Here is a 25,618-nt window from a genome sequence, read left to right as displayed (position 1 = left end):
ACTCATTATCTTGCCCATGTAACTGTAACCCCTCTGTACAGTATTTTTACAATAAAAAACAAAACAAAACAACCATCAAAAAATTGGGGCTGGAGGTGTGCCTCAAGTGGTAGAGAGGCAGTTCAGCAAACACAAGGCCCTAAGTTCAAACCTAAGTACTATCAATAAAAATAAAATAAGCTGAGCATGGTGGTGCAGACTATTATCTCAACTACTCAGGAGGTGGCCATAGTTGGATCACGGTCCAAGGCAAGCTCAGGCAAAAATACAAAACGCTTTCTGAAAAATGAGAGCTTGAAAGGGGTAGGAGCATGGCTCAAGTATCAGAGCTAGCAAGCACAAGATCTTGAGTTTAAGCTTCAATACCACCAAATAAATAAGAAACATACAAGTTGGGCCTTGGTGGCTCATGCCTATAATCCTAGCTACTTAGCAGGCTGAGTTCTGAGGATTGTGGTTCAAAGCCAGCCTGAGCAGGAAAATCTGTGAGACTCTTATCTCCAATTAACCACCAGAAAACCGGAAGTGGTGCTGTGGCTCAAGTGGTAGAGCACTAGCTTTGAGCTGAAGAGCTCAGGGACAGCACACAGGGCCAGAGTTCAAGCACCATGACTGACAAAAACAAAAAACAACATACAAATATATAATAACCTGTAATTTATCTCATGGCAGATCATTAAAGGGCTGTGAAACTGAACTGCAATGTTTGAGATCCTAGAATCACCCTTTCTAAGCTACCTTCTCATGTACGAAGGGCAGTTTATTATAAGAAGCAGACTTGGGAAATCTCTATGGCACTTATTGCAGGATGTCATAGATGTGGCAATGCCTCTTAGGAACCATGATGCCCAAAGAAATTTCTTGCAGGCTCCAGTGCCTAAAAGGATGGAGATTCTCCTGAACAACTAGCTATACTTTACATTATGAACCTTCATTCTTCAAAATTATGTTCCTTATTTTTGATTTATTGTCCAGGAATTCAGAACCTGAATGAGTAACTATCTTTAGCAAACATATGGTTTATCTTCCTTCATTTTCACTATCATTCTGGACTCCACAAAGTAGTTAATCTCTCCTCAGTCTAATTTATCTTTCAAATATTTAAAAATCTTACTTTAAAAGCCAGGTGCCAGTGGCTGTAATTCTAGCTACTCGGGAGCTTGAGATCTGAGGATCACAGTTCAAAGCCAGCCCGGACAAGGAAAGTCTGTGAGACTCCAATTACCCACCAGAAAACCAGAAATGGCACTGTTGCTCAAGTGGTAGACTGCTAGCCTTGAACTGAAGAGCTGAGGGACAGAGCCAGGCCCAGAGTTCAAGCCCCCCCCACCGACATAAATAAATAAATAAATAAAATAAAAAAATCTTACTTTAAAGAACCTCAATGAAAACTGTGATCAATAAAAAGATGAGGGAAAGAGAGACCAACTCTGTTAGGTTGGGTGCATAATAGTAGAAGGAGGTTGTGCTAGTTAACTAGCAGAGGAAAATGTGGTCCAAGCAGATTTTTATGTATGAAAATAAAATACAATAAAAACTTAACATTATTAATAGTAAAAGGATAAGGGAAAGTGACTGATGGTGTGATATGGATTGAAATACATTTTTTGTATTCTAATAAAATGCATAACATCTTATAAGAATTCTCATTAGGCATTTCAAATCTTTTATGCAAAAAGATGGACAATAATCATATCCCATTTAGAAATGTGATAATGAGGCCCCATCTCCAATCTCTGATACCTTAAATTTTCTTCTGGGCCTTACTAGAGTTGGGCTTCTCTAAAGAATGAGCTGAGGAAATCTGCCTTTTATTGGCCAGTACAAAAAGCATTGTGCTTGGCAGGCTCCTTCCCAGTTTGTGTCTCTGTATCATGTTATAATACTCAGGGTTATGGGAATGAAGGAAGCTACCTAGGGACAGGTGATCCAGGGCTCAGATTTCAGGCTACTTGGGGAATGCTCACTTCCCCACCCATCTCAGCACTAAAGCAGACCCTGTCACACTAATCTCATTCTATTCTGAACACATTTCTTTCCTGGAATTTTTTTTTTTGTGGCGGGAGGGGATCGGTCATGGGGCCTAAACTCTGGGCCTGGGCACTGTCTTTCAGGTCTTCATCTCAAGGCTAGCGCTCTACCACTTGAGCCACAGCACCACTTCCGGCTTTTTCTGCTTATGTGGAGCTGAGGAATCAAACCCAGGGCCTCATGCACGCAAGGCAAGCATGCTACCACTGAGCTACCTTCCCAGCCTCCTGGAATTTTTTTTAATTGATCACAGAGCTTGAATTTAGGGCCTAGGCTCTGTCCCTTAGCTTTTCTGGTCAAGGCTAGTGCACTGGAGTTCACATCTGTAATCCTAGCTACTCAAGAAACTAAGATATGAGGATTGTGGTTCAAAACCAGCCCAGATCGCAAAGTCCATGAGACTCTGATCACCAATAAACTACTTTTAAAATGCCAGAAGTGGAGTTGGAGCTCAAGTGGTAGAGTGCTAGCCTTCAGCAAAAGCAGCTCACGGACTAGAATTCAAGCCCCAGGACACACACTCACACACACCCCCACACACAAAGGCTCATTTAGTCATTCTTCAAAGATTGTATGCTACTTCAATAGAGTGCTACTGCATGCTTAGAGCTGTCCTGATGGCTCTTAGGGGAAGCCCTACCAAGAAGCTCAGGTACTCATTAGGGCCAGCCTCTCACTGCATACTCAAGAGGGACTGACTACAGAGCACTAAAGATGAACCAATTATACCCCAACTGGGCTTCTCTCACTGCTATGAGAAAGAAGCAAATTCAAGCCTTATGGACTTGAAAAAGAGAAAGAAAAAAAAAGGTGGAGTTTTAATGATTCTTTTGATCCTTGCAGCAAACTAAATCAAGAGGTGCTGATCTCTTCCTACCAAATTTGCTGCCCTATCATCTGTGTTCATTTAACAGACATCTGAGCCCCACAATAGGATAAGGACTATTCTAGACATGGTTTTGGCTCTTAGGGCACTTATAGTCTGATAAAATGCAAACAGATTTTTTAGAATTTATATTTGTGTCCTGGTAGTTTTCTTCCCACTTTGTGGTTCATGAAGCCTACATGATGGAAAGAATGGAAAGAAGCTAAGAAGCCTACAGGAGAGGCACCTATTTGAATTTTAAACATGCCTATGCTCCAGCACCAATGACCAGAAGATGTCACCACTAACCTACGAGAATCTAGCTGACAGGGCTGTGGCCTATGAAGCTCCAAAATTCAATCTCTGGAGGCCTGATGGCCACTCGTACTACTTACTGAGGAGTTTCATGGGGCCTTAGTGACAAGACAAAAGCTATTCAAGCTATTACATTACTTCTTGGATAACTAGTTGGAAAGCATAGTATTGTTAGAGTATATATATATATATATATATATAGAGAGAGAGAGAGAGAGAGAGAGAGAGAGAGATATCTTTAGATAGATATTTATCTATCTATATAGAAATAAAGATTTATCTATCTATATAGAGACAGAGCCAGTGGCTCACGCCTGTAATCCTAGCTACTCAGGAGGCTGAGATCTGAGGATCACAGTTCAAAGCCAGCCTGGGCAGGAAACTCTGTGAGACTCTTATCTCCAATAAACTACTAGAAGACTAGAAGTGGTGCTGTGGCTCAAGTGGTAGAGTGCTTGCCTTGAGCTGAAGAATGAGGGACAGCACCCAGACCCAGAGTTCAAGCCCATGACCAACAAAAAAATAAATAAATAAAAAATTAAAAAATATCTCTATAGGCAGATAAGATACATAAATAGATATAACCTTTGTCTAATCCTCTGTGAAAATAGAAAATAGAGTGTATGTATATTTCTTCTAAATCACTACAATCCAAGCTATATATTAGCAAGTTTCTATATTGCTGTATTATACACAAACATATACACACTTCTTAATGCTTTACATAAAGTATCAGTACACTGTCTTGGCTGGACTTTCAAAGCTACATATAAAATCAAAATCAAATGTAAGCCACTTTCACTACAGCTACTTAGTATGTGAGGGACTCAATTATGAAAACTGCTCACTTGGAAATATAGAGAAGAGGTTTTAGGCCAACCAGAAGCAGGTGGTTAGGGCCACTCTTTTTTTTTTTATTCTTTATTGTGATTGATTACATAATTTCTCAAATTTCACAGTAGTGTGGGATATTGATGCTTAGTTAAAGTCACAAACACATTCTAACTTTCATGGGGCAAATTGTTTTTTGTGGTCTATAACATTTATGAGTTCTATGAGCTTTGACAATACAGTTATTTCTTCCACATTGGGTGGTATGTACATTTCTTTTGTTTTGCATAGCATCAGCTGTTCCCTCTTTCCCACTTGTTCCCTCCCTCCCATTGCTGCCATTGAGTTGCTTTGTTCGTTTTGATCAATGTCCAGTGCAGCTGATGGATCCCACTGTTGTATGTTTTTCCCTGATGCCCTCTAGTTCTGTGTCCTCCTCCTGGTTTCCCTCCGGTGTGCACATATATACCATATATGTGGTCAGCAGCATTGGGTTATTTAGTAGTGATTTGACCAGATGAGTGGAAGTCCTTTGTTTCTTAAGCCTTGTTAACTTTGTCACATCACCTTAACATCCACTTATCAGGGAGACCATGTGCCATTTGTCTCTTTGCTCTTGGCTTACCTCGCTCAACATGATTTCTTCTAGTTCTATCCATTTGTTAGGACCAGTCTTAAAGAAAAACACACAGGGGCACTTCTACACAACTACACTCTTGTCTGCTTTGTATTCTCTGGCCTCATCTGCACAGCACCCCACAAATACAGATCTTAGTGCCATCACTTTCCTGCATGAAGCCAGGCTCAAATCCTCAATTCTAAGAAGGGCATGGAACATTTGCATTAAGCATTAAGATAAAAGGGAATTAGGAATCATTATCTCTTTGTAGCAAAGCGGCAGCCTGGCATGGTACTGAGAAATGCTGTGTTCCAGTCATGTACTGGGATGAATCCCCAACTCAGAGGGCAGGCCTTCCTTCAAAATGCCTCACAGGTCTCACCTGGAGAGCTGCCGATGTCCACTTTAAAATAACTTTCTATCTAAACCTAACAAGGTCAGAGGGTCTGAAGCTCTAGATAAGAACACTGACCCAAAATACAGTTTTGTATTCTTTTGATGGAATGCGTCTGCTAATAGGAAGTCCTGACAGAAATAAGCAGCATGTCACCTTCCCCAGTAGGTGATTTTTACTCAGATCCCAGTACATCTGTCACCAGCAAGGTATTAACTGAATAGGAAATCTGTGCCATCCACATTCTAATGGGAGATAAATCTTAAAGCTCCATAAAAGAACAGCCCTATGTATTGGCAGTTTTTGTGATTATAAGGGCAGCAGTTCTTAATGGCAGGGTACAGAGTGTCTGGACATGAATTAATTTTATTTTAAAGCAATATTCTTGAACTGCATTCATTGAACAGTCTTTATCTCAAAGGGAATAAATTTAAATCTTACCCAAAAAGTTAGTAGAATTAGATTTTTGCTCTCAAATACTTTTTTTGGTCAGTCGTGGGGCTTGACCTCTGGGCTTGGGTGCTGTCCCTGCGTTTTTCAGCTCAAGGTGAGCGAGCTCTATTGCTTGAGCCACAGTGCCACTTTGGTATTCTGGTGGTTTACTGGCGATAAGAGTCTCACAGACTTTCCTGCCTGGGCTGGCTTTGAACCCGATCCTCAGATCTCAGCCTCCTGAGTAGCTAGGATTACAGGCGTGACCCACCCACGCCCAGCTTGCTCTCAAATACGTTATGAAACTTTTAAAGCTGTACCACATTCATTTAACAACAACCTGAAAAAAATACAAGAGCTTACTAAGCACCTCCATACAATTGCCTCCCTCAATTCTTAAAATATATAATGACTATCTTTAACACTCACTTTAAAGAAGAGAAAACTGAGGCTCAGAGACATGAAATGCTTGTCTAAGATGAAATTTGATTAGTGAGGCAGGGTTGAGCTCTGACTCAGGTCCTCTGAGCTTTAGCTAAGTACACTGACTACTGAGCCACAGCTAACCCTAAAGATCCAGGCCAGACTCCATGCTTGTCTTCCCAACTTAAAAGATTAGCAGGCAACAGATAAATCTCTGGGAAATACAACAATATTTTTTCTAACTTTCTCCAAGTGAAAATAAGAAAAGGTATTAACATAAGCATTCCATTCTTTTTTTTCCCCTTTCAAATCAGATTGGACAAGCTAGCATGTACCAGACAGAAATAATAGTATTATTTCAAGGAGATAACCTATTCTTCTGTGAGCAAAATAACAAGAATAGTCACTCTTAGTTTAGAAGAATACACCCAGAACAGAAAGGGGGGGAGAAGGGAAGGAGAGAGGGAGGGCGGGAGACAGAGAGAGAGAGAGAGAGAGAGAGAGAGAGAGAATATGTGTATACCAAGTAGATAGAAGCACCTCTGTCCTGGAATAGGGCTCAGAATGATGGGTGAACCTGTCTGTACCTCGGCAGGAATGATCCATCTTATTAAACTGGAAGTAGCCTGACTTGCACTGGCACAGGGCAATGCCATCCAGGTCAGTGCAGATGGAGGTCTCTTTGTCACATTCTGGACTCTTCCGCTTGCACAAGCTGCCCGCTGGAATGAAAAAAAAAAAAGACAATGAAACAAACAAAACCTTCTTTATCTCACATCTCAAGATGCCTGATCTGCTATTTCAAGAGGCTTTGGAAAGAGTTTCCCACAGGGTCTCTGAAAAGCATATTCCTCTCAAAGGTCTGCTCTGCAAAGCCTTCTGCTATTCCTGTGTCAGGCCCAGAACCATTTACAAAATCTACTGTTCCCCATGGAGAAACCAAGCTGGAAAGAAACAGGACACTGTCCCTCCTCTGATACCCATTGCAAATGATGGCCTCAATGTGAAGTATTCTGTTGCTTCACACCAAAGGACTGTGTGAGGGGAGGGAAGTACAGGCCAAAGAGTCAAAGAAAACTCAAAAAATGAGATCATTTTCTAGGTTGAGATTAGTTGAGATAGGACCAAAACCAACTAGCACTGGCCAGAATACCTCGGGTGAAGTGTGTCTTGGTCTGTGTCTGAATGATCTAGTAAGATTAGGGATTCCACCCTCCCTATTTTGATGCCAGTTCTGGGGCCTAAATTCAGGGCCTCAAGATCTTGTTTAGCTCTTCTGCTCAAAGCTTGTGCTCTACCACTTGAATCTGAGCTCCACTTCCAGATTTTTCCTGGTTAATTGGATAAGAGTCTCTCAGATTTGTCTGCTTGGGTTAGCGTTAAACTATGAACCTCAGATCTCAGCTTCTTAAGAAGCAAGGATTAGTCATAAGCCACCAGTACCCAGTTTAAGGGGGACAGTTTTTTGGCTAAGGGCCATCTGAAAATTTATAACTTCATTCATGGACCATGCAAGATTATCAGCCTAAGCAGATGGCTATGGGCAGCCACTGAGAAGTGTATGAGAAGCATAAGCATCTGTCCTGCCATGTACCAAAGGATTTTATGGCCACAAATTCCCCACTCCTACCCTAGAGAAGCCAAAATCACTTCTGGTAGAGTAGCAACATAAGAGGCTTATTGTAAGGAAAGGTATGAGCAATAATCTGCATACCCAAAGCTGGAGTCTAGTTATATTTATCTAGATGTCCTCCAATTACAGTAATGATTCCTTGAGGTTAATTCTTCTTTGGCTCTTTGGGATTTTTCATGAGGTACATATGTGGCAAAGATGTTATCAGCCTATCAGCCACCATAACACCACCAAGAAACAGGCAAGGAGCCGATTATTCAGGCTGCTTCCATATTGACTTTAGGATCTTATTAAGTCATGGATAATGAAGAATCACTTCATTCTTACATAAAAAGCATTCATGGTTGGGCATATGAATCTTATATAAGGTTTTATATAGCAGATAAGAGGGTGCATTTTATCTGCTGAGATAGGTCCAACAAAAAACCATGTGTAAATGGGGTACACAGGCAGTAGAACAAAAATATGAAACCAAGTAGATAGTGAATAGTAACTCAGCTCCACCCATATATGGGACAAAGTTAGACAGAAATGTACAAGAGGCAAAAGTTAGATCAACTTGGGAAGAGAGCTGCAAAGGGAAGGCAATGAAGAATGGCCACTTGTTTTCTAGGCACAGTCTTCCCTCTTAAACCTTAAAGAAGACTCCGACCTATTAAGAAGCCTACTATCAGATGTTACCATTCCAACTGTCCCTTGCGTAGGCACATTCTAGTGAGGGGGGCTGGCACAGGGCTCAGGCTGCACAGGATTCCCATCATCAACCCCTCTTATGAGTTCTGAGAGCTAGGGCTGGTGGACAGCCTGGCTGCAGGGAGGTAAATGCAGGACACAATTCCATTCTCAACACTGAATTTCCTGCCTTTATCAGTGGAAGCTGACGTGCTAAACCAGAGCCCCGTTTGTGTGTGTGATAAAATTTCTTTTGTTTATTGTAAAAAGTTTGTATTTAAAGGGGAAAGAATTTAAAATGGAAAATCTCACCAGGCAAACACTGTAAAGCTGGCACTAGAGAGGCACTGAACCTTCACAATTCCTCATATAAACTCTTTGAAAACTTTGTTATAGTCCCTTAGCCTTAATACTTTTAGGACAGTAAAGCTCTCTAGGCTGTACAGCTCTGTCCAGAGCCAGGCCTGGCTGGCCTGATTAGATATTTTCTGGAAGCCAATGACATGTTTTCCTTCTATCCTGCTCATTGATCCAGGCTACTTGCAAATGTTTATTTCTGTGCTAAACCAATAGTTCCCTGCACAGAGCAGCTTCATGCAAAAGCAAGGAGAATAAGTCCCACCTCAGCTATGAGTTGTTTCTTAAAAATTCTCAAAGACCATTCTGGCACAAATCCATCAAACAGAACCACACATAATCTCATTTTCATTTTAGGCCCAGTGATGTGATTTTTCTATGTTCACAATTCCCATAGTCTTTCCTAGGCATAACATCCGTCAAAACAGACAATGAGCACTTAAGTAAATCTAAGGCTGAGACAGTCCACGGGGGATTTCCAAGGTCTCTAAACTTTTGGAGGCCATGACCTACAGTTCTTTGAAAGGCAAGGAACTGAAAAGAGAAAAAAAAACCCTCTCTTTTCCAATGGAGGTATCTAGAGTGGCCCAGTGCTGCCCATAAACTAAAAAAATATTCATATGTGCAGAAATAAGAGTATACTTATTTTGCACTTAGAAAAGTTTGCAAGAGACCAAGTTGGATGGTGGTTAAAACCTGGAGAAGGCATGAATAGAAAACCAGGAAAGTGAGCCCATTTTCAGCCATTAGGCATAGCTGTCTTTGTTCTTCAAAAAAGAAAAGTGAAGAATGAAGGCCTCAGGGCTGGGAAGGTGGCTCAGTGGTAGAGCGCTTGCCTTGCATGCATGAGGCCTTGGGTTTGATTCCTTAGCACCATATAAGCCAGAAAAAAAAAAGCCGGAAGTGGTGCTGTGGCTCAAGTGGTAGAGCGCTAGCCTTGAGCTGAAGAGCTGAGGGACAGCGCCTAGGCCCAGAGTTCAGGCCCATGACCAGACCCAAAAACAACAACAAAAAAGAATGAAGGCCTCAGCACGGAAGCAATGATCACAGGAGTTTCTTATAAGCTATATCCAAGCAGCCTGAAGAAGAGAATAGACAGGGTCATTATAAATAGACTTCTATAAATCCAAATATCCAGCCACTTGAACTGCAAGGCACTAAGCATTTGCTGGGGACCAAAAAAAAAAGTATTTCGGTGATCATGTAGAATGTAGTCCATAAATAATTGATAGCATCCTCACTGAGGAGGAAAACCGGGCACTCTTGGGGCCTCAGCAAGGGAAATCAGAAAGTAAACCCCAAAAGCCTCGTTCTTATCACAACGTAATTGAGCACAATGAATTTTTTTACACCAATTTCCCAAATGATAGCTCCTTCAACTGCAAAAAGTTTAGCCAATTTTTTTCAAATAAATAACTAGATGACCTCCAGCACTAATCTTGGAGTGAAATGTTAACTACCCAGAACTGAAGCTCTGCAATATCCTGACCCATGTGGGAAGCTTTGTGAACCAGCAGTTACAACATCGTGACCCAATTGGAATGTCCTTAATCAACCACCAGATAGAGTGCCAAAACCTGATACCTTTAATTTATATCCAGCATCTGGCTACCAGATGGAGGTTTAGACTAGATTCTACATCCTTTGCCAGCTCTAGTGATGTGGTAAAATGAACCCACTTTCATCACTTATGATGCTCCAAGTGGGACTGGCCCCTTTGCAAAAATCATTTTGATTCCAGCATAGTTTTCCCACCATAGATGTAAAACGCCCCCCAATCCTAAAATCCAAGTCTGCTTTCCTAACTCTAATCCCCTTCTTCCTTTACCTTACCCTAGATGCATCTCAGAAGCTTCTGATAAGAAGCAACAGATATGTTGAAAATGAAGCTATACAATTTATGGGTGCGGATAGGAGGGAAAAAACGGAGAAAGCCAGAGAACAGGTGACATTGTCTAAAAAGAAGTGTATTAATTACTTGACTTATGTAACTGTAACCCCTCTGTACATCACTTTTATAAATAACAATTTAAAACTTTTAAACAAATTAAAAAAGAAGAACAGAACAGGAAAGCCCTCATCATTATTAACACCTATGGTAGCATTTTGCCCTACATTCTTCTAGTCTTATTATATGACTTTATAATTTTTGAGGCAGTTAAAAATGTAATACTTCACATGCTTTTTAAAAATTTTGCTTAGTAATAACCATGATGATGGTTTGGGGGTCACTTAGAATCATGTCTACTCCATGTTTGAGTTCCTGTATCCACAGCAAACAAGAGTAGCTTCTCTTTGTTCTATCAGCTCATATAGCCCCTCCTCTTACCCCTACTGTCTAGAAGAAATAGAAGTTGAAAGCCAAGGATCAGGTACCTTCAAGGCCATGTGCATACAAAACTGTGTGTGACATATTAATACAGGGAAAAATCCAAGAGGAGGATATTACCATTACCAACTTATACTCCCCAAACATTGGAGCACCCAAATATGTTAAGCAAATACTCTCAATCTTACAAATTAAAATAGATCCCAATATAATAATACTAGGAGACTTTTAACACTCCACTCTCACCAAAGGACAGGTCTATCAACCAGAGGATTGGCAAAGAAGCTACCGAATTAAGTGAGGCCATACTTCAAGTGGAACTAACTTACATTTACTGAATATCTCACCCTAAAACAACACACTACACATTCTTCTCAGCAGCTCATGGAACTTTCTCCAAAATAGACCATAGCATAGTTCATGCAAGGAACTTAAGCAAATACAAGGGGGCTGACATAATCCCCTGTATCCTATCCGACCACAATGGAATCAAGCTAATTCTCAATAACAAACGTACTGCAGAAATCACTCAAATACATAGAAATTGAACAGCACACTTCTAAGCAACACCTGGGTAACAGAAGAAATTAGAGAAGAAATTAAAAAGTTCCTACAATTCAATGAAAATGAAGACACATCACAAAGAAACTTGTGGGACACAGCAAAAGCAGTCCTGAGGGACAAATTTATTGCCCTCAGTGCCCACATAAAGAAATAGAGACAGACCAAGTAAATAATCTCATGTTGCAATTAAAACAGCTAGAAAAACATGAAAAAATGGAACCTAAAGTTACTAGACGGAGCCAGATAATCAAATTAAGAGCGGAAATTAAAGAGATAAAGAAAATTATAAATAAAATTAATAAAATAAAAAGCTGGTTCTTTGAAAAAATAAAATTGATAGACTTGTGGCAAGATTAATTATGAAAGGAAGAGAGGAAACCCAAATTAACAAGATCAGGGATGCCATGAAAAAAATCACAACAAATACCCAAGATATCCAAACAATTATAAAGAACTATTTTCAAAAGTTATACTCTAAAAAAAGAAAACCTAGCAGAAATAGATGCATTTTTAGAGAAAAACAAGTTGCCCAAACTGAGCAAAGAAGAAGTAAATCAATTAAGTATGGCAATATCTTACAACGAGACACAGGAAGCAATCAGAAGTCTTCCAACAAGAAAAAGCCCAGGACCAGATGGATTCACAACAGAACTGTATAAGACCTTTAAAGAAGAACTAATACCCATACTTCTCAAGCTCTTTAGAGAAACAGAGAAAGAGGGAGCTATCCCAAACTCATTCTACGATGCCAGTATCACACTCATCCCCAAACCAGGCAAAGACTCAACAAAAAAAGAGAACTACAGACCAATCTCCTTGATGAACACAGATGCAAAGATCCTTAACAAAATTCTAGCTAACAGAATCCAAAAACATATAAAAAAATCATACACTAGGACCAGGTAGGCTTCTTCCCAGAGATGCAGGGATGGTTTAATATACATAAATCAATAAATGTAATCCAACACATCAACAGAGTCAAGGTCAAGAATCACATGATTATCTCCACAGATGCAGAAAAGGTTTTTGATAAAATACAACATTCACTCATGTTAAAAGCTCTGGAGAAAATAGGAATAGAAGGAATATTCCTTAAACCAATAAAAGCCATATACGAAAGACCAATAGCCAATATTATCTTTAATGGGGAAAAACTACAACCAATTCTCCTAAAATCAGGAACAAGGCAAGGATGCCCACTCCTCTTCAATATAGTCCTTCAACCCTTAGCCAGAGCAATAAGGCAAGAAAAAGACATTAAAGGGATTCTCATAGGGAAAGAAGAAGTTAAACTATCCCTTTTTGCAAATGACATGATACTATACCTCCACAATCCCAAAAACTCCATCCCCAAACTCTTAAGAAACTATAAATCACTTCAGCAAAGTATCAGGATACAAAATCAACCCACAAAAATCAGTTGCCTTCCTGTACACTGACAATGTACAAGCAGAGAGGAAAATAAAGGAAGCAACCCCATTCACAATACACCCCCCAAAATAAAATATTTAGGAATTAACCTAACCAAAGATGTAAAAGAACTATTTAATGAAAACTATAAAAAGTTAAAGAAAGAAATTGCAGAAGACACAAGGAAATGGAAAGACTTTCCATGCTCTTGGATAGGCAGATTTAATATAGTGAAAATGATAATACTGCCAAAATTAATATATAAATTCAATGCAATTCTTATTAAAATCCCAATGACGTACATTTCTGAAATACAGAAAACAGTCCAAAAATTCATATGGAACAACAAAAGACCTAGAATAGCCAAAACAATTCTAGGCAAAAAAGACAACATGGGAGGGACCTTGATGCCGGACTTCAAACTCTACTTTAGAGCCATAATAACAAAGACAGCATGGTCCTGGCACAAAAACAGACCCAAGGACCAATGGAATAGAAGATCCAGAAATAAAACCACATGCCTACAGTCAGCTGATAGTTGACAAAGGAGCCAAAGACATACAGTGGAAGAAACACAGCCTCTAAAACTACTGGTGCTGGGAAAACTGGGTGGCCACACGCAGAAAACTAAAAGTGGACCCCAGCTTATCACCATGTACCAACATTAACTCAAAATGGATTAAAGACCTTAACATCAAACCTGAATCTCTGAAACTACTGCAGGACAGAGTAGGAGAGACACTTGAACTTACAGGCACAGGCAGGAACTTCCTGAACAGTCCCAGGGTCACAACAAATTGGAGAGAGACTTGACAAATGCACAGCTAAAGCTATAGCAACCAAGCTAGAAATACAACCAACTAACTGGGAAAAAATATTTACCGCAGTATATCAGACAAGGGGTTAATATCCAGTATATACAGGGAACTCAAGAAACTAATCCCTCCCAAACCTAATTACTAAATGGACAAGGGAACTAAAAAGAGACTTCTCAGAAGAAGAGATAAAAATGACAAAGAAACACATGAGGAAATTTTCACCATCCCTGATTGTGAAGGAAATGCAAATAAAGACAACCCTGAGATACCACCTTACCCCAGTCAGAATGTCCTACATCCTCAAGTCAGCCAATGACAAATGCTGGAGGGGAATGCGGAGAAAGAGGAACCTATTACACTGCTGGTGGGAATGTACACTTATACAACCACTTTGGAAAGCAGTCTGGGGGGTCCTCAGAAAGCTAAAGATTGACCTCCCTTACAACCCAGTCATACCACTTCTAGGCATCTACCCTGAACAACAGGAACCAATATACAAGGACACGTGTTTATTACAGCACTGTTCACAATAGCTAGGATATGGAAACAACCCAGATGCCCCACCACAGACGAATGGATCCAAAAATTGTGGTATCTATACACAATGGAATATTATACAGCCATTAGAAATGACAAAATAATGGCATTTGCAGGGAAATGGATGGAGCTAGAAGGAATCATGTTGAGCGAGGTAAGCCAAGAGCAAAGAGACAAACGGTACATGGTCTCCCTGATAAGTGGATGCTAAATCCAAAATGTTAGGTGATATGACAAAACTAACAAGACTTAAGAAACAAAGGACTTCCATTCATCTGGTCAAATCACTACTAAATAACCCCATGCTGCTGATCACATACATGGTATGTATGTGCACACCAGAGGGAAACCAGGAGGAGGACACAGAACTAGAGGGCATCAGGGAAAAACATACAACAGCGGGATCCATCAGCTGCACTGGACATTGATCAAAACAAACTAAGCAACTCAATGGCAGTGATGGGAGGGAGGGAACAAGTGGGAAAGAGGGAACAGCTGATGCTATGCAAAACAAAAGAAATGTACAGGGGCTGGGAAGGTGGCTCAGTGATAGAGCGCTTGCTTTGCATGCAAGAGGCCCTGGGTTCAATTCCTTAGCACCACATAAGCAAAAAGAAAAAAGCCAGAAGTGGCGCTGTGGTTCAAGTGGTAGAGCCCTAGCCTTGAGCTGAAGAGCTGAGGGACAGTACCCAGGGCCAGAGTTCAGGCCCCACGACCAGACCTCCCCCCGCCCCAAAAAAAGAAGAAATGTACATATCACCCAATGTGGAAGAAATAACTGTATTGTTAAAGCTCATAGAACTCATAAATGTTATAGACTACAATAGACTATTTGCCCCATGAAAGTTAGAATGTGTTTGTGACTTTAACTAAGCATCACTATTCCACAATACTGTGAAATTTGGGAAATTATGTAACCACTTAATCACAATAAAAATTTTTGAAAAAAAAAAACCAGAAAAACCAAAAACCTTGTGTACCTGTGTGTCATGAAGCCTTGTGTTTCACAATCATTCCAAGTACAAGCTCCTGTGTGAGCTTTCCTGGGCCTGATTTCTGAATGTCTTAGGTTTGTGCCTGACTATAAGGGAAAGTTCCTCTCTTACCTCTAAAGATCCTCCTTTGAGACCCCAAGAGCTGGCAGACCTCAGCAGAGGACCTGCAGGAGTTGACACATTTCTGGATCCCATCAGCCAGGTCAAACAGTGTCACGTTGGAGGCCAGGGAAAACATGGTTTGCACTGAGATCACCACCATACTAGACTCCCTAAGGGAAAAGTTTGTGAGATTTTAGTTAACCTAAAATGGCATTCAGTCCTCAGGGATTTTGGAAATTAAGTGTCATTGCCATTCTCCAGTGAGGGAATATGAGGGCATAAAGGTCCAGTGACCTTGGTCCTGGATTACCCAGTGGTTTAGTCAAAATAGAGCCCAGTTTTTATCACCCATGTTAGAGCAGCTGCCGCTTCCACAGGCTGGTTCAAAAGCAAATAGAAGTCTATTTCTTACCTAGAAGCATGAACTGTAGATCGGATATAACCAGGTAATGTTGAAAAACACACATTTAACTGCAAAGAAGAACAGGACTGTCATTAACTGATAGACAAAAGCCTTGGACTAAAAACTGATTCCTTATTTCAGGATAAAATAGGCATTTTTCCAGCCATCAAGTTATCAGCAGGCAGCTTTATACAGAACCAATGTCTCTTTTTAAATGTCTTTTTGTTGTTTGCTGAGTACAAAGGAAAGAGAGATAGAGTAAATTAGTGGGGAAATCTTGGCAGGAAATGATGTTCAGAACAGCACCAAGGATGCAAAACATCTTCAAAGGAGCAGATCTCTCCTAAGACGCAGGGTTTCAAAATGCCAAGGAGCAACTGTGTATTTGGAAGCTGCATAGTGAACAAGTTCGCTGAAGGCACAGCTTCTTCCGGCTCTCCCAGGTCTGCTGAGCCCTACACAGATCCCCTCATAATCTACAATGACCTCACTCAAAGATAGGTCTTCCCCAAAAAGGCTTTCCCTGAGAAATTATATCACATGGGTCAAGGGCCCTTTTGTTGAAAGCAAATTAAAAACTACTTCTCCCTGTGCCTGCTTTGTGTTCTCAGAGTGATCAGAGAATAAAGTTATTATGCCTGCTTCCTCATCCTTTCTTCCATCACTGTGGCTAGAGATCTCTTCTTTGGAGCATAGAGGGTCTCAATATCTTGTCCATGAAGACCCATCTGTCTTCAAAAACAATGTCTCAAAGCTCTCTGACTCTTCAAAAGATGAAGTCAAGCACAGAATGCTATCAACGGCTTTTTACAACATTGCTTTAGTCTAATAGCAAAAGATTCATCATTCTTATTTCATTATTAACTTTTCCAGGTATTGCTGAATGGAAGGACATCTTGGAAAAGACTCTATGAGTGAGTTTCCTAGCTGCTGCTTATTTCTCATTGTTTCTTGGGACAAGGTATGTCACATCACCAATAAGTTATATGGTAATACTGGGCAAAAAAAACCCCAAAAACCCAACAAGACAAAAAACAACTAAGTCAATCAAGTCACTGCACTTTTTATAATGTGAGACTATACCTCTGCATTGGGTTCTAAATCCCTATAGACTAACTTTAACTTGGAAGGAAGTATCTAGCTATACAGCGTAGTCAAGAGGAAGCAGTAGTGGAATGACAATATTTGGCACAGGGCTAGTTGACATAAACAGTAAAGAATTTAACCTTGCCCAAAGAGAGGTTATGCCCAAAATAATTTTTTTATTTTTTATTTTTTGTCAGTCATGGGGCCTGAACTCTGGGCCTGGGTGCTGTCCCTGAGCTCTTCAGCTCAAGGCCTGCACTCTACCACTTGAGCCATAGTGCTACTTCTGGTGGTTTATTAGAGATAAAGAGTCTCACGGAACTGAGTGCTGGTGGCTCACACATGTAATCCTAGCTACTCAGGAGGCTGAGATCTGAGGATCATGGTTCAAAGCCAGCCCGGGCAGGAAAGTCTATGAGACTCTTATCTTCAATCAACCACCAGAAAACTAGAAGTAGAGCTGTGGCTCAAGTGGTAGAGCGCTAGCTTTGAGCTAAAGAGCTCAGGACAGCACCCAGTCCCAGAGTTCAAGCACCACAGCTGACAAAAAAATAAAATAAAATAAAAAGAGTCTCACAGAAGTTCCTGCCCTGGCTGGCTTGGAACCGTGATCCTCAGATCTCAGCCTCCTGAGTAGCTAGGATTACAGGCGTGAGCCACCAGCTTGCAAGATAATTTCTAAGCCCTGAAGTATTCTGCCTGATAAAAACGCATAGGGACCCTAGACCATGCCATAAAATATAACAACGTGATACGTTGTAGGGGTTTTGGATAAAGCAGTACATGCTCAGCCACATTAGTGGTCAACTTTGCCTATGTGACAGAGGCCAAACAAAGGTTTCAGATACCAACCAACACTCAAGTAAGCTCCATGTTGGCAACGTGTTACATATATTATCATTCACTGTTGCTGAGAAACATTACCACTGTCCATAATTCCACAGAGAAAGAACAACTAGAAGCTCTGCATGTAGAACCATCATGGACTCAGTTCCATGCATATCTTCATTTGTCTTTTTTTTTTTTTGTAGGTCGTGGGGCTTGAACTCTGGCCTGGGTGCTGTCCCTCAGCTCTTCAGCTCAAGGCTAGCTCTCTACCACTTAAGCTACAGCGCCACTTCCAGTTTTCTGGTGGTTAATTGGAGATAAGAGTTTCATGGGCTTTCCTACCTAGGCTGGCTCTGAACTGCAATTCTCAGATCTCTCAGCCTCCTGAGTAGCTAGGATTACAGGTGTGAGCCACCAGCACCCAGCCATTTGTCTGATTTTAACCTGTAATTTTTTACTGCAATAAAGCCAATCATGACAGATAATAGCTTTCAGTAAGATCAGTGGATCATTCAGGTGAATTACTGAAACAGAATGGTCTTAGGGGTCCTCGAACTTGCAATAGGTATTGGTAGTAAAGGTGACTTAGTAGACTGTTCCCCAACTGTGCACCTGCTCTGTAGAGATTAGGTGATATCAGTAGCTTCTAGAACTTGCCAGTGTGTCATCTACAAAGATCATATGGGAGTGAGCTAGCTGGCATGGGCCCTGTCACAGAGTAGAAGCTTAATAGATAAAGAAATGAAATTAGACTGTCCCTTACACAAATAAAATTCACAGTCCTCTAGGAACATAATTCATGGCTAATATGCCAACTCTAACTTATAAAGAGCAAGTAAAATAGAAATTTGAAATCAATTAGTCTGGGCATCTGGCGTGGCTATGTGGCAAGTGTGAAGCCCTAAGTTCAACTTCCAAATACCATCCTCACCCCAAATCAATTAGTAGCAAGTCTTAATTTTCTGAACACCAAATATTTGACTTGGGTAGTAGTTGAAAACAAGATGAATTATCTGATTTTGACTGTCAATTTTTTTTCATTTTCCCAATTAAAAAAAAAACAAACACAAACAACAACAATAACAAAAACCAGGAAAAGAGGGGAGGGAGTAGCCTAGCCTGGCCCTGTGACAGCCTAGCTCCTTGGGAAGCAGAGATTGAGGGATGATGGGCTGAGTCCATCCTGAATATAAAAGTTTACAAGGCTCTATCTTAATCAATAGCTGGGCATAATGGTGTACGCCTGCCATCCTACCAACAAACAGAAGTACAAATAGGATTGCTAGCCTGGGGCATAAAGTGAGACCCTACCTTGAAGATAACCAATGCAAAAAGGCACTGAGAAGAGTAAGTAGAGTAAGTATTTACCAAGTTTGAGGCCCTGATCTCAAATCCCATACTAAAAAATGGCAAAGGAGTAGGGAGCAGAGTTAAAGGACCTAGATAATCTATACAGTGAGTTCTTAAGCCCTTGATAATCAGGATTAATGTTAAGTTTCTAGCATTCCTTTGAGGAAAAAAAAGTGGGTCACTTTCCCCAATATCCTCAAGCACAGTGAGAAATTCACACTGCAGATTAACAGCAGACAGGACACTAAGATTTTGTGGTTCTTTCCTCTTACCCACACTCCTTGGTGTAGGTTATCTAGCCATGGTTATACCTATGTATATGGAAAAGAAACACCGTAACAGAAAAAACTGCATGTGATGATGCACCTAAAGAAATACTTCTGGATACCACAAGGTCTTAATACTTTACTTCTGTTTCCAAGGCTTTTTAATTTTATGAATTTTCCTTTCCAAACACAAAGGAAAGGAGCCCTGGAAATATGGGTATGGGAGACCCTAAGCACTTTCCAGCTTTGAATGACTCTATCTTGGAACCAAAGGACTAGTATGAACAGGCTTTTCAGGAAACTCACCGTTTTGGTGATCTCATTTGCTACTTCATGTAGGTCTGAATGTTTTTCCACAGTAGTATTGAAAAAAGTTTTCTTTAATTTAAACTCTGTCACGAAGGTTCTAACTGGAAATGAAAATAATACGTGTTAGGCCACACAACAGATCAACTTATGCATGGCTATGTGTTACCTCTGGCCTAGCTACATTTAGTTTCCCCACAGAACAATCTCAACTGCCCTCTGCCTCTTCTAGATTCTAGAAATACAACAAAAGGATCCCCTGGCAAAGGGAGCTTAAGATTGAGTGAACCTTTGTGAGGGAGATTCCTACGACTTTTTGTATATTTGCAAGTGCTGCTGGAAGAAGCCTTCTTGATGCCCCTCAAATAGTCTTCATGTAATAGATGCTCAGTGACAATTGTAGCAAAGAAGATGTGTTGGCTTAAACAACATAATCCTAACAGGAAGGGAGGAGCTAATGGCACCGCACACTAAAACTGCTTGTCAGCCTTATAAGACTTTAAACCAAGGAAAGCACTTATTTCCCAGACTTTTAACAAAGTTAAGCCCTTGGCTTCAAGGAGGTGCTTCAGTTTTCTTCCTCATTAAAGCCATCTTCAAGGAACCCCCTTTATTCTTGTTCACAGGAAATGTCCATTTTATCATTGATAAAAGAGACTTCTACAAATCAGGTAAGTTCCTAAGAAAGATCATCCAACCAAAATCAACATTCAAATTCATATGCATACACCTTTAAAGAAGTTTTCACTATAGCCTCTGCCCCTGAGGTATCTGTTATTCTGAAGACAACCAAAGAATTACTCAGAAATTTGCCAAACATTTGGCATGGGCTTATGCTCTAGGGGGCTGCCAGACTTCATGATTATAAGCCACATAATGAAAGCAATCCATATTCAAGACACTGTTGGGTTCAGAATGAAAAAAAAAAGCAGCCCTATTTTCAAGGTCCATTTCACTCATAAAATAAGATTCTAGTTAACACCAATTTGTGCTGATTGGGCCTGAGGGGAATGGGGCTTATAAATGGGCAGACAACCAAAAATTAGCACAGCCTGCTTTATATCTGGCTCTTATCTTCCATTATATTAAATTCTTATCTTTCCTTCTGGACAGAAGAAAAATAACCCAAAACACAGAAGTCCATGAAGCTGCTATTTCATGGGAAGCTTGCATGTGGAATTAAGAAAAAGGCCCACAAATGAGCTAGGGAAAACATTTAACATCTTCTAGTTAGCTGTCTAAAGCCCTTAATCCTTATTTAACATCTTTTTGCTTGTTCCACAGTTCAGGGAAGCCAGCTGCTTAGGACTCTTTCTGAGCAGCAGGGAGCTCTTTGAAAACATTTTGGACAAATAAAAGCATTTCAGCATGTTCTAATTTGCATGTTCCTCTGATGTTTATGAACAATGAAGCTAAATGACTTGAAAAGGGAAAGATGATTGTTAACACAATGGAGCTGCTCTCCTCTAAATCTGTGCTACCTTGTGAGACGTGGCACCCAGGCTTCCAGAACAGTTACCCAACCAGTTCATCTTTACCTCACATACCTAGCTTCTTACCCAGACCCTACATATAGAGATACATCACTAGTATAAACATTAGGTACACAAACATGACAGATGTTAGATTTTCATCATGAAAGATTATCAGTCTCTTCCTAAACCCTGCTCTCTTTCCAGGCAGGGATTTCTCTGAAGACATTTGTATTTTCATGCTTGCAGTTACATAATTATGGAAAAGAGTTGTACTTCAAATTTCTCTATACCAGCTAGGTTAATTTTTGAGAGATTCATAATTATTACTTTGTATTAAGGGTAGTTTATTTTCATAGCTTTCAATCTAGTCTAAGAGTTTGAAGACCAATGTTAATGTTAAATGATACTTCTTTTTGACTTTATAGATGAAATTGAAGCTTATGGCCATGTGTTATAGGTATGGCCCAAGGCATTAGAAGCCAGGCATTTGATGTGTCTATTGATCATTTTTACTTCTTCTTCAGAGAAGATTCTCCTTAGCAAATGAGCCCATTTATTAATTGGGTTGTTGGGGGGACAGCGTTGGTGGTGGTGGTGGTGTGTGTATGTATGCTTGCCATGGGGCTTGAACTCATGACCTAGGAGCTGTCCCTGAGCTTTTTTGCTCAAGGATAGTGCTCTACCACTTTGAGCCACAGCACTACTTCTGGTTTTCTGGTAGTTAATTGGAGATAGAGTCTCACAGACTTTCCTGCCTGGGCTGGCTTTGAACTGTGATCCTCATATTCAGCCTCCTGAGTAGCTAGGATTATAGGTGTTAGCTACTGGCACCCAGCTTGGTTGTTGGTTTTTTGAGGGTTTACTTTTTAAGTTCACTGGATATTAGGTATTGTTTGATGTGTAGCTGGAAAAATCTTCTCCCATTTTGTAGGCTGTCTTTTTAGCTTCTTGGTTATATCCTTTGCAATCAGAAACTTTTCAGTTTGATGCAGTCCTACTTATCAAGTCTTTCTTTGATTTGCTGTGCTTCTGGATCTTTACTCAGAAAATTCCTACCTGTGCCCAAGAGCCCTAATGTTTCTCAGAAGTAAAAATGGACAATAAACACAGAAAGACATGTTCAACATCTCTGGCCATAAAGGAAATGCAAATCAAAACAATAAAGATTCCATCTCAGCCAGTTAGAATGTCTATTATCAAGAAAACAAACAATAACAGATGCTGGTGAGGATGAGGCCAAGAGGAACCCTGATATACTGCTGGTGGGAATGTAAACTTGTTCAACCACTCTGGGAAACAGTGTAGAGGTTCCTCAAAAAATAAACATGAACTACCCTATGATCCAGCAATTCCACTCCTGGGCATTTACCCAAAAGATTAGAATACAGTAAACCCACCAATAGAGCCATGCTTATTGCAGCATAGCCAAGGTATGGAATCAGCACAGATGGCCCTCAATGGATGATTCATCCATTAGAAAGAATGCTATTGTACCATTTGTAAAGAAATGGAAAGCTCTTATGGCACAGGTGTGTCTGTGTCCTGTCTCTTCTCCAGTCACCATGGCATTCTGCTTCAGCTCTCCACTGGAACTGATCTGGTATGTCGATATTGTTTTTCTGCTTCTTCTCCCCTTTCCAGCTCTCATGCTCAGTTTTCTGACAGTGGTAAGTATATTCTCAGGGCTTCAGATTTTTGCAACAAGAATCTGCCTGTGGTCACTTGCCTTCTAATACCCTCCTAATTCGACCTCTCAAAATGTGGCTTCTCTGTTTTCTCACCTTGCCAATAAAACCAAAGTGCAGCAAAATACACCAGGAAGCAGGTACTCAAAAGTGATGGGGTGGAGTAAAGAGGGAAGAGGTAGATAAAGGAAGAGGAGAAGAGGAGGAAAATGCAGTCAAGAATCCAGTGTAAGAGAGGGATGGGTGAGCATGCTGAATGGGGTGACACTGATCAAGATATATTGTAATAGTAAACTGTTTTGTTAAATGGCAACTCCTTTGTACAACTTCTTAAAAGGAAATAAAAGAAAAAAAAAGAAACCAGGCATTTGAATATAGTACAAGTGGCTGAGGCAGGAGGATCATGAGGTGGAGCTCAGCCAGGGTTATCTAGTGAGACCCTGACTCAAAACGAAATAAACAAAAGAACAAAAACACAAAAACTATCAAAGGAACCCAAACAAAACTGGAAATTCTTAGCTAATTTCTTAATAGAGTATGTCTAAATGAAACAGGTTACCCAAATGCAAGTACATTATTAGAATAATTCTTGATTTTGACTGATACCTACATTTCTAGATTATTCATCTTAAAATAGCGTTCGATTCTTGTATTTTAAAACAACTTTCAAAATTCAACTGTTATTTTAGTAGGGTGCCACGCTTCCTTAAAAAGTTCCTCCCACCTACAGGTAATAAGAATCCATGCAGATAATGCTTTCAAAGGACATTAGCTCTCAAAAAAGTATTCACTGAGCAGTTTTTGTGTGTTAAGTACCATACTGGGCAATTTAAGATGACTCAAGATGAGTCATGTTACCTGACAATTTCCTTATCCAGCATAGAAATTCTATTTCTCATATTAAATTCAGTATCTTATCAAGGACCATGCCCAGTATAGATGAAAGCTATTATTATTATTACTAATTGTCAAGGTGATGTACAGAGGGGCTACAGTTACATATGTAAGGCAGTGAGTACAATTCTTGAACTTGTTACCCCTTTCTAAAAAAGCTCTTATAAATTAACACACTGTTGTAAAATACAAAGAACTTATAAAAACTTGACTATTTAGCAGTTTGACAAGGGCCTCAGTTTTCATTTGGTTTGTCTATCTCCTTTTTAGCCTTAAGGTTAAAAAAGTTTGTGTTTAAAATCAACAAGCTTCATGAATTTACCAAACTAGGAACAAAATATGACAGACAGCCTACTATACAATTACAGTAGTGGCTTGGTTGAAATGTATTAGCCTGTGGGTAACAACATGAAGATCTTTTTTTTTTTTAATGTAAAGAATGACCTCAGCACTAGTAGCTCACAACTGTAATACTAGCTACTCAGGAGGCTGAGATTTGATGATTGTGGTTCAAAGCCAGTCTGGGCAGGAAGGTCCATGAGATAAACTACCAATAAACTACCAAAAAGCCAAAAGTAGAGCTGTGGTTCAAGTGGCAAAGTGCTCGTCTTGAGCAAAAGAAGTTCAGGAACAGTACTCAGGCCCTGAGTTCAAACCCGAGGATGAGGGAGGGAGGGAAGAGGAGAGGAAGAAAGGAGGTGTGAATATGATTAGACAATCTGGATTTGATTTTCTTTTCTCCCTCTAAAACACTTTTTAGAAAATAAGCAAAAAAACAAACATAGCAACAGAGAGGACTATTTTGAGCAAAACATAATTTATACACAATTGAAATGCCACAGTGAAACCTTTGGTGAAATGCACACTGAAAAGAAAGTAAGAAAATGAATAATAGGAAAATGAAACAGGACCTGATGGTGTGGACACCAGTGGGAGGAAGAAGAGCTAACAGAAAGGGTGAATTAAGATGAGTATGGTCAAAGTAGTTTATTGGCGTTTATGAAAATGAAACAATGAAACCTGTTGCTATTGTTTTAAGAAGGGGGAGTGGGATGGGAGAGAAGTTGATGGGATATTCATATTGAATATTTGTGTAGAAATTCCACACAATGAAACATTGTACAACAAATGTTGTTAATGTAAAAAAAACATGGACATTATAGAAAAAAACTAGTTAGAATATCCTTTAGTTTTTTTCTTAACTACAGAATAGATTAGTTAATAAAGTTATACACAAATGATAGCATATTATGTATGTAGTCATTAAGATATTTGCATAAACTGGATGCTAGTGGGTCATGCTTATAATCAGGATATTGGGATCTAGAGGATCGTAGTTTAAGCTAGCTGGGCAAAAAAGTCTATGAGATTCCATCTCCAAAATAACCAGCAAAGCAGCCAGTCTAGAGACCTGGCTCAAGTGGTAGAGTGCCAGCCTCACAAGAAAGCTGAGCAAGCATGAAGGCCTATGTTAAAAAAAAATCTAAGCGGAAGTTCCGGGAAGATGGCGGAGGAGAAGCTGGAATCTAAATAAGCTCTTGCATAGAAAGCAGTTTTAGAGTTCCAGTGAACAGTCCTAAGCCAGAGAATCACACCAAGTGTGTCATCACAGGACACAGAGTCAGGCCAGAGAGGGAAAATCCAGGCAAGGAGACACATCTGAGCTCTTGCCAGCAGCCGCCCCGGCAGCGGCAGCTGTGGCTGCGGCGGCGGAGGCCGCGGCCATTCCTGAGCCACATAGAGTCCAGGACGAAGGAGCCAGACGCAAGCGGGCGAGCGGATTCTACTCATCACCAGCAAGAACCGACAAGGAGTGGACATCTTCATCCTGCAGTTTGCAGACCAGAGATGACCCAGGAACCAAGACTCGGCGTGAGTAGAAGCCTGACGTCCTCACTCCTCAGGAAGCAGAGGGAAGGCCACCCCTACTCCCCCAGCACCGGAGATCTCCATCTTGGATACCGACAAAGCTTGGGGGAGCTACCAGCTCCAACTCAG

General features: G+C 40.4%; 1 protein-coding gene across 1 annotated transcript in view; it reads right to left on the bottom strand.

The window, feature by feature from the left end:
* Heg1 (heart development protein with EGF-like domains 1) overlaps nt 1–25,618 on the bottom strand; it is a gene marked incomplete at its 5' end in the record, with an annotated part of 94,027 nt that overhangs the window by 17,003 nt on the left and 51,406 nt on the right. The window contains 4 exons of the mRNA XM_013019322.1: nt 6,498–6,632; nt 15,337–15,497; nt 15,740–15,798; nt 19,567–19,670. Of these exons, the coding sequence (XP_012874776.1) occupies nt 6,498–6,632; nt 15,337–15,497; nt 15,740–15,798; nt 19,567–19,670 (459 nt within the window). The remainder of the gene's footprint in view (nt 1–6,497; nt 6,633–15,336; nt 15,498–15,739; nt 15,799–19,566; nt 19,671–25,618) is intronic.

This window comes from Dipodomys ordii, unplaced genomic scaffold, assembly GCF_000151885.1.
Source record: "Dipodomys ordii isolate 6190 unplaced genomic scaffold, Dord_2.0 Scaffold45, whole genome shotgun sequence".
NCBI classification, from domain to species: domain Eukaryota; kingdom Metazoa; phylum Chordata; class Mammalia; order Rodentia; family Heteromyidae; genus Dipodomys; species Dipodomys ordii.
The sequence above is the reverse complement of the archived record's forward strand: the minus strand, read 5'-3'. Positions and strand labels throughout refer to the sequence as shown.